General features: G+C 38.0%; 2 protein-coding genes across 2 annotated transcripts; both read right to left on the bottom strand.

The window, feature by feature from the left end:
* Window positions 1-4,884: 4,884 nt before the first annotated feature.
* LOC308651194 (uncharacterized protein) lies at window positions 4,885-4,990 on the bottom strand (the record flags this gene model as incomplete). The annotated part of the gene is made up of 1 exon (XM_081298137.1): window positions 4,885-4,990. The coding sequence occupies one exon, from the start codon at window positions 4,988-4,990 to the stop codon at window positions 4,892-4,894; it is 99 nt and encodes a 32-aa protein (XP_081154263.1). The 3' UTR covers window positions 4,885-4,891.
* Window positions 4,991-5,407: 417 nt separating this feature from the next.
* ZBED6 (zinc finger BED-type containing 6) lies at window positions 5,408-9,569 on the bottom strand (the record flags this gene model as incomplete). Its single annotated transcript, XM_081298223.1, has 2 exons — window positions 5,408-5,469; window positions 7,064-9,569. The coding sequence occupies 2 exons, from the start codon at window positions 9,567-9,569 to the stop codon at window positions 5,408-5,410; spliced, it is 2,568 nt and encodes an 855-aa protein (XP_081154349.1).
* Window positions 9,570-13,060: the final 3,491 nt, after the last annotated feature.

A 13,060-nucleotide genomic window follows, 5' to 3' on the forward strand; every position in this document is an offset into this window, starting at 1 on the left:
AGTTGTGGCTCAACAGTAGAGCACTTGCCTAGCATGTGTTAGGCACTGGTTCGATCCTCAGCACCACATATAAATAAATGAATAAAATAAAGGTCCATCAATATTTTTAAAAATATTAAAAATTGAGGCCACCTGGGCAATTTAGCGAGATCCTATCTAAAAGAGATTGGGGTGTACCTTGGTGGTAAAGCACCCCTGGGTTTAATCAGTACCAGGGTGGGCAGGAAAGGGTTGAAAGGAAGAGAAACCTTAGAAAACTCAAATTTCTATCTTTTCACCTCAAAGATAGTTTAATGGAGGGAACAGAATAACAGAATAAAAATCAATGAAAAACACAATTGAATTTTAAGAGATCACTGGCAGAACACCTCTGAGAATCCAAAGCAAAAATGCCAATGAGAGAAAAGGTATACAACATGGAATTTTAGGAAATTCAATTTCTAGACAACAGAAATTCTAAAAAAAGAAATGAAATTGGTAGCACAATAAGAGGAAAAAATACCAGAAAACTTCTCTAAACTGGATGAACTTGAGCCTTTAAAAAGAGGCTTATCATATGCCCTACTAAACTTTTAAGATTATTCTACTCTACATAGACATGGTTAAAAAATTTTTAATTCCAACAGTAAAGACAAAGTCATGTAAACTTCCAGGAAAAAGCAGACTAATAAAGCAAAGAACAACAGACTTGACATTATTACACTTCGCATCTGAAATTCTAAATTCCAAAAGACAATACTACGCAACCAGATCTAAAGGATATTATGACCTTAGATTTAGCCTTTCAAACTATATTTTATGAACAGCTCAAGTTTTTACACATGGAAAGTCTCAAAAAGTATGCCCTTCCCAGCCATGGTGGTGCATACCTTTAACCCCATCAGTTAAGGAGACCAAGGCAGAAGAATCACAAGATTGAAGACAGCCTGGGCACATTAGAAGAACTTTGAGCAACTTAGAAAGACCCTGTTTCAAACTAAAAAATAAAAAGGACTGCAGATGTTGCTCAGTGGTAAAGCACCAGAGTTCAATCCCCAGTACCAAAAATAAACAAAAACAAAAGTCCAAGTATACTCTTTATGTACTTTTTCCATTTTTGGAAAAAAATCAGCCAAGCAAGTACTATAACTTAGGAAGAATTACTCAGAAAAAAGAACTCAATAAAAGTGCAAAAGAACAAAACAAACCATATTATTTTTATAAAAAATAAAAAGGACTGGGGATATAACTCAGTGGTAAATGGCTGCTGGGTTCAAACCCTGGTACCCCCCTGAAAAATAAGTACTACTTCACTCTTTTAAAAAAAGTTTTAAAACAACTACTTCAGACATCTGATTTATGATACAAATAAAAATCCCAATAAAGCATTAGCCAGTTAAACCAGCAATGTATTAAAAGAGTAATACACTCTTCTAATAGGCTGATTTCAGAACTAAGAATGGTCTAACATTAAGCAATTCATTACATTAATAAAGGGCATTAAAAAAAAAAAAACCCAACCCCTGTGGTACTCTAAGCAAGATTTCAAAAGAAATAAAATGGCCAGACACAGAGGTACACACCTGTGATCCCAGCTACTCAGAAGGCTGAGGCAGGAGGATTACAAGTTTAAGGTTAGCAACTTAATGAGATCCTGTCTAACAGTAAAAAATTAAAAAAGGGGGCTGGGAAGTCATTTAGTGGTAAAGCATCTCTGGGTTCAATGTGCAGTACAAAAAAGGAGGGAGGGAGAGCTGGGGCTGCAGCTCAGTGGTAAAGCGCTTGCCTATCGTGTGGAGGCATTGGGTTGGACCACATAACAAACAAACAAACAAATGTATTGTGTCTATCTTCTAAAAAAATGAAAAAGAAAAAAAATGGTTAAAAGAGAAAAAAAAACAAAAGGAGTTCAAAATGGTATTTTTTTTAAAAAAAGACAATAATGGCTAAAAAAGGGGCAAGCTAAGCTGGGCATAGTGGTGCATGCCTATATAATCTTAGAGGTGAGAGAGGCTGAGGCAGAAGGATCTCAAGTTAATCCGGCCTGGGCAATTTAACAAGACCCTGTCCTAAAATAAAAAATAAAAAGGACTGGGGATATAACTCAGTGGTAAATGGCCCCTGGGTTCAAACCCTGGTACCCCCCTGAAAAAAGCAAGGAAGTTAAAATGCAACATCTACTCCTGGTTTTAAAAAAATAAAAAAGGAACTGCCTTAGCATAAATGCATATAATCATCAAACTGGCAGCATGCACAGATGGTAAAATACTACGGGTGAACTCACTGAAGACAGATGCAAAGATACTCAACTGTTGCCACTATCATTCAAAACTCTTCCAGAGTAGGACACATTCCTATAATCCCAGCAACTCGGAAGGCTGAGGCAGAAGGATCACAAGTTTGAAGCCAGCCTGGGCAACTTAGCGAGACCCTGTCTCAAAATAAAAATAAAAGGACTAGGGATGTAGCAACCCTGGGGTCAGTCAGTCCCCATTACCCCCCCACCCTACCCCCCCAAAAACAAAACAAAGCAAAACCAAAAAACCTGTTCCAGAGGTTCTAGTATGTACAGTCAAAAAATACAAGGAAGGATGAGACCAAAAATCATCATAATAAAAAAATCTGCAAATTATATGCTTGCAAACTAGTAAATTTAATAATTTAAAAACAATAAAAATAATAATATAAATATACAAAAAGCAGTAAATCTGCTTAATGCCAGCAATAATCATTCAGACATGAGCGTCATTCACAATAAAACCATAAAATATGTAGAAAAAAAAATAAAGAGTATGCAAAAGTCACATTGAATCAAAAACAAACCCCCGAAACTATGAAATGACTAAGGCACAGATGATCTGGACAACGGATAAATTTAAGAAGTAACTTCAAAATGCATACATTGAATGTAATTCATGCCAAATCCCAATGAGACTTTATTATTGGAATTGACAGATTATAAAATCACCTAGAAGTATAAGTGAGGGGAAAAAAAGATACTTTAAAAAGAAATGGAAGAGCCTCCCTCTGCCTGATATTACAAATGGCAAATACAACAATATTTACATGTAACGTTGGCAAATGAAATACAGTTCAATAGAATTCAAGAGCACCCTTAAGTTATAATGTGATTTATAAAAATATAAAAATAAGCGGCATTTGAGATTAACAAGAAAAATGGCCAGCTATTTGAAAAAAAAAAAAAGAACTTCGTAACAGTGGCAATGTCATATAACTACAATCCTCAGCATTTTTAAAATAAAATACATATTCACCTAGATACTCAGAAAAAAAAAAATTTTTAAGCTCAGAGTGGGAAAAAAAAAACCCTTTCCTAAGGTACCAATGATAAAAACTAACAATAATATTGATAAAACTGGAAAACATTTATATAGCAAAAGATCTATCAGCAATATGGCCAAAGATTACTATCATTATAAAAAAAGATAAACATCTATAACTTTTGCAAATTAAGACCTCCTTAATTGTTCAGTAAACTTCTACAACCTCTTATAAAAATTATATACAAATTATTATTATTATAATTATTATATAAAATATAATAATTCCATAAATTTGCATCCAAGAACTTGTTCTACGGAAACAAGTTCATGTAGATGGGTGCATAAGGCTACTATTAGACACAGGGATATTTTTGTTTGTAAAACCTCAAATGTTTACCAATGAGGGATACATTGAGTTACAATGGACAATGGAACACTACATAGTGATTAAAAAGATGAGGCAGAGTAATGTGTATGGGCAAGGAACCATGTTGTGATAAACTATTAAACATTTTCCTTCAAGGAAATGGAATTAGGGGAGGATTTCACCTTAGCTGTATTGTTTTTATCTTTTCACAATGTGCACTATCAAAAACAAAACAAAAAAAAGAACAAACATGTTTCTATTCAAAAACTACAAGTTTGTGAATAATTACAAGAAAAAAAAATGACTGGACAACAGCCTTTTAATTTCTTACTAGTCTAGGAAAATTTTGCCTTAAAATTACAAAAGTTTTTACTCCTTTAATGAGAAAAGACCCATTTCCCCCACTTACATTAGCTGGTTGCTCTCAACAGGAACGTCTGTGTCTTCACTGAGTTCCAATCTATTACGCCTGTAGGTCGAACCAACACTCAATCCATGAATTAATAATAATGAGGCAGAAAGAATTTTCTTCCTCACATTGCCAAGGAAACCTCTCAGCCACAATTGAAACACAGGATGTGTTTTTAAAACATCTCCCAACTACTGGAAGATTAAGTCCATTCGAATAACCTTTGCCAGCCTGGAGACAGCTAGCATTAGTTATCTCCTCAAAAAGAAAAAAACAAGAACAAAAAAGTTCATTTAAAAGATGAACTTGAAATTCAAAGATTTTTTTTAAAAATCCATCTTCCATAGCCGAACAATATAATTTAAAAAGGAAAAAAAAAAAAAAAGAAAAAGAAAAAAAGGGAAAAAAAGAAAAAAGGAAAAAGGAAAAGAAAAAAACCACCAAAATTCAATAAGATCCAATTTCTGGTCTTCAAGATTTCTTCACCTATTAAGAAAAAAACAGAAACCTTCCCCCATCTTTATTATCTGTATAATAAAAGCATACTTGTATGTAAAAATATATAGTGTTTTATGTATATAATATACACATATACTAACTGGCTTATACACATACATACAAACACACACACACACACAAATGTGTAGAAATAAAACATCTGGGTAAGTTTCCTTTTTAAAAATGCACTATAAAAGACTGTAGATTTGAGTACATTATAAAAATAGTGAACTTACATACCCAAGTAGCACGAAGCTAATGTTACACTAAATTTTGCCCAGCCCACAAAATAAAGATGAAGGGAAACCCTTATACATATATCAAGGTGTATAAAATGATGTATCTATATCATCATCAAGGAGTGTTTAACCAAAAAAGATAGAAACGTATAGTTATAGAGTAACTACAGAGTGGTGCAGCAAGCTGTAGAAGGCAGAGCAGCATTATAGCCATTCTGAACTGGCACTGTCAAAACACAGAAAGCTTTTATCCAAGGGAAGACTTTTTTTTTTTTCCTTCTTTTATATTAACACCAGCCCTGTAAGGGCTTGCTTATGCAGCCTAGAACCAAATTCTTTACTACTGATGGCTATAGCTTTTAAAGACTATAATTATCCATTTACTCCAGTTAGTAAAAGGGTATATTTTGGAGTTGAAATTTCATTTCACAATGGTACATTTACCATTTAAGAATAAAAAAAATTTTTTTTTTATGTACAGAAATGAGTTTTCTAAATTTTTGAAACCAGCCCAGTAACAAAGCAATTTTGATTCTCGCATAATAAATACTACATAATTTCTAGGCTAAATCTTGCCAAATACTATCCAAGACAAAACTAAAATCAAAACTTAAAAAAAAGTGGACACCTTTTACTCACACTTAATACTAGTCAATTTTCCAGGATTTTTTTGGGCAGGGAATATCCCCAAATCTAAAATGAAAAAAAGGAAAAATTGGGATCTTACATTAGTTATTCAGTCTGAAACTTCTAATAGACTTTTACTAAAAGTCATCATTTTCTGGCTTCCCACTCAAATACAGAAACATACTTCCAGAGTGGAAAGGGACCTTTAAAGGATCACTGGGATTAATTCACTTATTTCACCAATGATTCCGAACACATGAAAATGCTGACTGCTTATTTTTAGTTAAGAATATACAGTGGCCAAAACAACTTCAGTTAGTTAATATTAATATTATGGATCATTAAGTATGTTTTTCAAAAGATCACCAAAAATTAAAAAAACATTCTTCAGGAAAGGCAAACTGGTTTTGTTTTAAGTATGCTCAGAGGGCTTATAATCCAATCCTGTTCAACAGTTTCCAGTTTTGCAAACTTTTTACTATTATTAACCCATAAATTATGCAAAAGCACCTATATAATCTTTATTTTATAGTTTTATCCTATATATAAGGTTAAAAAGACAATTCAAAGACTAAAAATAACTATTTTCCTAATTGTTTCCTCTCTTTCCCTTTTATACAGATTCAATCCTAAACTAAAGGGTAATTCTATCATGCCCAATAATTTGAAATTATAAAGCTGACCAGTATGAGGAGGCAATTAGAAATTTCCAAATAGAAAACAAATTTTTCTCTTTTTTTGCCAAATTATAACTGAGCATCAGGGTTTTAAAAGATATAGAAAAATGGGGAGAGGGAAGGAGTAGCAATTTAGTATGTTATTGTTTTTCTCAATTCATTGGTTTCAGAGTAATCAAACCTCTCATGCTGGAGGAAATTTTTATTTTAATTACTAGTTGAATCTACCAGTCAGAAATAGCCTAAGGCCTTTCAATGCTGCACTATATTTTTTTAATTAAAAAATCTTTTCTTTCTCAAATGATATAAACATTTTCAAAATTTCCAAGGTGTAACATTAAGTTTACAACTGTGAAATCTTTCGAGTTAACCTTCATTTTATCAACATTATATTGTCTCTGAGGAATTTCCAGCCCTTTTTGTTTTCGGGTTTCCCCAGATTCAGTTTTGTGGCTGCTTGTTTTTAGAGATAGGGGTCTGGCTCTATTGCCCAGGCTGGTCTCGAACTTGGGGGCTTAAGCAATTCTCCGCCTCAGCCTCCCAAGTAGCTGGGATTACAGGAGTGAGTCACCATGCTCGGCTGTTTTTGAAAGAATGATTAGTATGACTATATAATAACTATAGCAGTAAGGATACAATAAAATAGCAAAAAAGTTGCTCATTTTAAATGGAGAAAGGAAAAAGAAATCAAGACAATATTTCTTTTTCATTGCTTTGAACAACCTTATTCTGGGGATCCTGGCTTAGAACCAATGCAGAATAATCATAGTTAACATTTTTCAAGTTCATTTTCAGAAACATCAGCTGTTCTATATTGTCAAAGTCCAGGCTCATGATCTGCTTTGGATGGAAGTGGCTATTTGAAGTAAAGATACATTCAGATTGCCAACTACACATGGGGCAACTTAGATACTGAATAGCAACTTGGGTCAAAGCTGGCCATATGCTCAGTTTCCTTTGCCAATAAATCAAAGGATCATTACCTCCTGAGAGTTCTGAATACTTCTCTTTGAAGTACTCATCCACTACTGCTATTGCAGAAGGAAACATGAAGCCTTTGCTTCCAATGGCAACAGTGTCTGTGGCTGGGATATCCATGGAACCTGAATTGGAGGTGCCTTCTTTTATAGATGAGGTATATGAATCAACTCCTACTGTAACTAAGGGACCAGATGCTTCTGAAGCTGCAATTTGACAGGTTTCTGGTGAAGATTCCATATAATTACAAACCTCTTCTGCAAGAATCTGTTTATAAATTTCTAAATCAGCACCTTGAGGAAAAAAGTCTTCCAAACTGTTCTTAAAGCAAGGATCTAACAAAGTAGCCAAGATACAAGGTTTGGATTTGAGCATGGCACTTAGTAGGGTATCAGTTTCAAGTTTCAGAGATAAACTATCCACCAGATTGAGGGCCTGAGTAATACCTCTGACTTGAAAATCTTCTCTGAGTTTCTGAAGGGAAAGGAGTAGATGATGGATTAGGGGTAGCACCTGATTCAATCCTGTGGTCTTTACACTCACTTTCTGAGTGGCTTCCTCAAATGGTTTAAGAATATCACAAACATATGTCATTAGAGTCCACTGAAGAGATGTGAGCACAACTCCACTGGCTCTACCAAGACTATGGTGAACTGAGTAGCAGTGCTCCAAAAGCCACTTTAACATATAAAAGGTAGAAATCCAATGGCCAGTTTCATCCTGCTTCAAATTCTTCCATGGAAGCTGGTGATCATTTTGGAATTCTTGCAGTATCTGACGGGCCTTGACTGAATGACTAAAATGATGACAGGTTTTCCTAGCAGCCACTAACATATTCTCGATGCTTTTGTGCTCACAGAAAAAGTCCTGAATGACTATATTTAAACAATGCAGGAAGCAGGGTACATGAGTAAAACCACCATCTTTGATTGCATGTACCACATTAGAGGAATTATCAGAAACAATGAAGCTAGGGATAAGGAAATTGGGAGAAAGCCACAGACCAATCTGGTCATTTAATTCTTGTAAAATGTTTGTTATCAAACAGTCTTTGGCCAAACCAGTAACACAAAGCACAGCCCACTTTCTAAAATTGGGGATCCTGCCATTATTGGGAGAAGAGTCAGTTTCCAAAGAGACCCAGTGTACAGTCACAATGAAATAGTCAGTAGATGGGTCATGGGTCCATATGTCAACAGTCAGGTGGATCTTTTGACTTTGGACATTCTCTAAAGTTAAGAAAATCTTTTCTCTGACACAGTCATATAACTGAGGTACAACCTTAGTGAAAAAGTAAGTTTCTGATGGCAATCTATAGTCAGGAGCCACAATCTGCAGGAACCTCTGAAAAGCTGGAGTTGAGAAGTAGTTGTAAGGATGCATATCCTCCACAATCATTTGAATAATTGCCTGACTTATTTGACTTGAGGCTGGATTTTCACAATATGTTGTTTCTCTCTCTTGTTCATGCATGAGACTGTCTTGCTCTACAACAGGAATAGGACTCTCAGATCTATTTTCAACCTCTAACACAGGAGGTTCATCTGAATCAGAGTCACTAAGATCCTCAGCTGTTAAATCTTGGCTGCCTGTGGACTTCTCTCCATGCGTATCATTCAAAAGATCACTACTCTCAGTCTCAGTCTCATCTAATCCATTTCCAAGAGCACCACTGTCTTTGTTGGCAACCGCCCAATGGATGGGATGTGTGGCCTGCAGGTGTCGTTGAAGTGTTGAAGTTCCTAAGTGGGAACCTGGCCTACCCCGGCTCACACTTCTTTTACATATATTACACACAGCTCTTGAGATGTGCTGAGGGTCAGTGTAAAAAAAGTTCCAAACTGCAGATGTCTTGGCTCTGGTTCCAGGAATTAATGCATGCTTGACAATGTTACTTTTGATGAGAAATCTCCCTCTTTCTGCCCTTAGGGCATCAGATGCTGATTTATCACGTTTCTTACCCATTCTATTATCATCTAATGAATCAGCAGGAATATAATCAAAGCTTCCATTGCTTCCAGGAGAAGAGGGAGATAAAGATACATCCAAGCTAAAGTCCTCCTCCCCACTAGTGACTCCAAATTTGTTGGCCCTGGTCCAGTGAGGTGAATGCCTTGCCTGCAAATGTCGCTGAAGAGTAGATGTACCAAGATGACTGCCTGGTTTACCTCTGCTAACACTTTTTTCACAGAGGTTACAAATAGCCCGCCAGGTGTACTGGGGATCAACATGAAAGAAATGCCACACAATGGAGGTCTTAGCTCTTGTACTAGGTAGATAGATCTGTTTTTCTATATTGCTCTCGAAAAGACTTTCTTCATCCTGTTCAGAGGCAGTGGGGGCTAACAAAGCAGGAGCATCTGCAACAGGCCTTCCAGATCCCAAATCCTTAGTAAATTTCTTGGCAAGGATCAACTTTTTTCGGCGCCTTTTCCCTTTAATTCGCAAACCCTTCTTTCTTTTCTTTTTAGCAGGCAATTTTGCCTCTTTATCCACTCCTTCTGCCACCATCTTTCCTTCTACCACATCTTCTTCAATTGCATTAGAATTAATGGAAACACATCCCAGAATCCCAGCACCATTAAAAGTTCTGCATCTTCTACGAGGAGAGAGGGAAGAAACTGGTGCACTTAAAGTACATACACTCATTCTCTTTATGTCTCCAAAATTCGTACCAGAATTTGTTAGTGTGTTTATTACTCAAGCAGAAATACAGCTGTTCCTCTCTCCTTGCATTACCTTTTCTCCAATTTCTACAGGGAGTCAAATTCCCTTTGGACCAATGAATTCGAAGCCAGGTTATTTTTGGAGGAAAAATTACAGCAGTGAAGAACATTCCCAAACTCTTTCATAGAGGGCTTTAAGATCCCTTTCAACTTTTTGAGTTCTGAATTCAAAGTCCAGTGTCCTTACATTATTTAAAAAAAAAAAAAAACAAAAAAAAACCTGAGGCCCACTCTCCGACAGTCATAGAGTTTAACTGTTTAGTACCAGCTAAAAGCCAGGTCTTTCAAACACCAGGTTCATGCTCTTCCTGCTTCACCAAGAACTATACCTGCTTGAAATGTCTTCAAGTGTTAATATTTTAAGATGTCTCATGATAGCAACGATTTTCCCTTAGTTCTGAAATTTTCAGGAAATTTAATTTAAACAAAAACATAGTGCATCATTCAACATTCATAGTTTAGGACTGTGATTTGTCAATACAACCCCCAAAAATCAATTCTGGAAAGCTAAATGAGACTCCACATACTGGTCATTAACAGGAAATGTAGTTGGGCCCTTTCACTTCTGACTATTAGTAGTACATTTTTTAAAAATGCAGATAGCTGGAAAAGATCCTTTGGAAATAAAATTTTAAAACAGGAAAACAAGTTGCATTTTCAATTTGCCGTTTCTACCAAGCGTTAATGTTTTCAGACTGAAGCAGCATTACAGGTTGTAAATAAGTAACTCACAAGTTGGACTCTATATGAACAGTAAAAACTGAAATATGGGCTTTAAACTACTTTCATTCCTTGTCCACGGATCCCTCCCCTTTCCCCAATATCTACACACTTTTACCCTAAAAAGCATCTCTATCACTAGTTCCACCTCCTTCTCAAGGTCCAGAATCAAAGCCTGGAAGATGTCAACAATATGGGCCTTCCCCATAGGAATCCGCACCAATTATGGGAGTTTAGGGGGTGTTCTTCATTACGGTTCCACCAATCCTACAAGGAGAACGGAAGTGTCCCTGTAGCTCTCGGCTCCGGTGCTCGGGGCTGGGGGAGGGAGTGTAACTGGGGTGGGGAATGGGTGTAGGATCCCGGAGTAAGGTCAATGGCTTTGAATGTGGAGTTTGAGAAAATCTCCAAAGTAGTAAGACCCTGGAGAGGAATGAGAGTAGGTCAACTCAGGTCCTGGCACTTGGTCTGCTTTAGGCAGTGAGCGTCCGCTAAACTGGAGAAACTGTTGCCCCGAAGAAAGCAATCTAGTGTCAGTTCGCTCTCCGGGGGTCGGGAACAGTCGGCTCTCGGGGAAGCTCCCAGATTCGCGAGCACCGGATGTGGGGGAGGGGAGGAAGGGTGGTTGGGAAGGGAGCAGGCGCCGTGGGGGTGGGGCGCAGTGGGGTGGGGGTGGGGGTGGGGAGGATGGGAAAAGTGAGCGGGAGCCTGGCTCCCAGCCTACACCAACAAGGGCCGCGGCCGGGAGGGGGTGGTCGTTACCGCGGCGCTGCAGAACCCCGCTCTAACTTCCCGGGCTAGGCCGCGACCCGGGGGCGAGGGGAGGCCGCTGCCACTCCCCTCGCCCTCTCCCCCGCCTCCCTGGCTCCAAGCCACCCGGGAATCAAGAAACGGGTCTAGTTACCAGAGAACAGAAACTTTACCGAACCGATGACACTATCTCCGACTCCCGCCTGCTGCCACGTCTTTCTTCTTTCTTAACCGCGGCCGCCCGCCGTCCTCACAGCAGCAGAACCAGCAGAAACCCGAGACTGCCAGCGTCAAAGATGGCGCCCGGCTACAGCTCAGCTCTAAGACCCGGCCAGTAAAAGTGCCAGCACGACGCAGAGCGCGGGGATTCTGGGAGTTGTAGTTTGCTCTATGAGGCGATGCCTAAGATGGCTTCCCCGGGTCACAGGGTCACGTGAGAGGGGAGGTGCTGGGCCAAGGGGTAGCCTTGGCAAGGGCTGTGTCTGAAAGTTTCCGGGCCCCTAAAACCGTCTTTGATAAAGCTTTGTTGTTTTTTAAGTTCATATCAGATAATCGAGAAAACTGAAAGAAATGTCCACCATTTTCCTCTTACCCAAATTTGCCTAATGAATCTATCATTCAAACCGTGTATAAATTTAATTTAGAAATAAACTTTTCCCACGTATTGTTGAAGGATTTGGTGGCTCAGTGGTTGAATGCCCCTGAGTTCAATCCCCAGCACACACACACACCCTCCCCCCAAAGAGGAAGAGTCCTGAATGCTGACTGTTGAAGGATTTGTGCTTTTTAAAATTATTATTATTATTACTATTATTTAAATGTGAAGACAGGGTCTCGCTAGGTTGCTTAGACCCTCGCTAAATTGCTGAGGCTGGCCTTGAACTTGCAGCCCTGCTTCAGCTTCCTGGGTCCTGGCATTACAGGCGCGTGCTCCCATGTCTGGCTTGTGCATTTACTTTCAATTTGCAGAAGTGAAATTGGGCTTTGGAGGGTTTGTGTGTGTGTGTATGTGTGTGTGTGTGTGTTTCTTAAAACAAAGTGGTGTATCAGGCTTATTAGTAAGTTCATGAGGGTTAGGGGAATGAAAAGGAAAACATGAGCAATTGCTGCTCCATTTCATTACAAACATCCTGTATTTTCCATTTGAATGTTTTGATCTTAAAAAAAAAAAAAAAGAATCACAGAAATATGTAGAATAGAAAGTTAAAATCTGAATAAATCTCATTCCTGGGAAATTTAATCTCATTGATTTTACACACACCTTTCCTAACTTTTTAAATGCAAATATATTTAAATATATTACATGGATGTAATAAGAGCTAGAGATCTCTCTGGGTTCGTAGATCAGCAGAACTTGCTTCTGAAGCAACATTTTACCTAAACTTTTCTTGGGTGACGATACATTCTGCTACTGAGAAAGGATACACTTGATGGTAAAGCTGATGGAGACTCCAGGCACCTTTTATTTCTTTTTATGCTAGTCCTGTGGGAGTCCCAACCAGGCCACAAATGGCAATCTAAGGGATCCATTAGTCAGAGGAGTCCTGATTTCCTTACACTTTGACTTTTACCTTCTTTCAAAGTTGAGAAGCCACAACATTAGAATTCGCCAGTCTTTGCCTTACATACAAAACTCTTGAGACCGGGTCAAGACAGATTTCACTCTGATTACCATGTCAACAAGACCTAACAAGCAGGTTCCTGGTAACCAATTTCTGTCTGTTGTCTGTCCCCACAACACCTAGGGTTCTTTGCAATTTCACAGATGCCTTTCCAAAGAATTTGCAGGTTTTATAGCCAAGGCCT

The sequence above is a fragment of the Spermophilus citellus genome (genome assembly GCF_964194105.1).
Source record: "Spermophilus citellus genome assembly, chromosome: 6".
Taxonomy (NCBI): domain Eukaryota; kingdom Metazoa; phylum Chordata; class Mammalia; order Rodentia; family Sciuridae; genus Spermophilus; species Spermophilus citellus.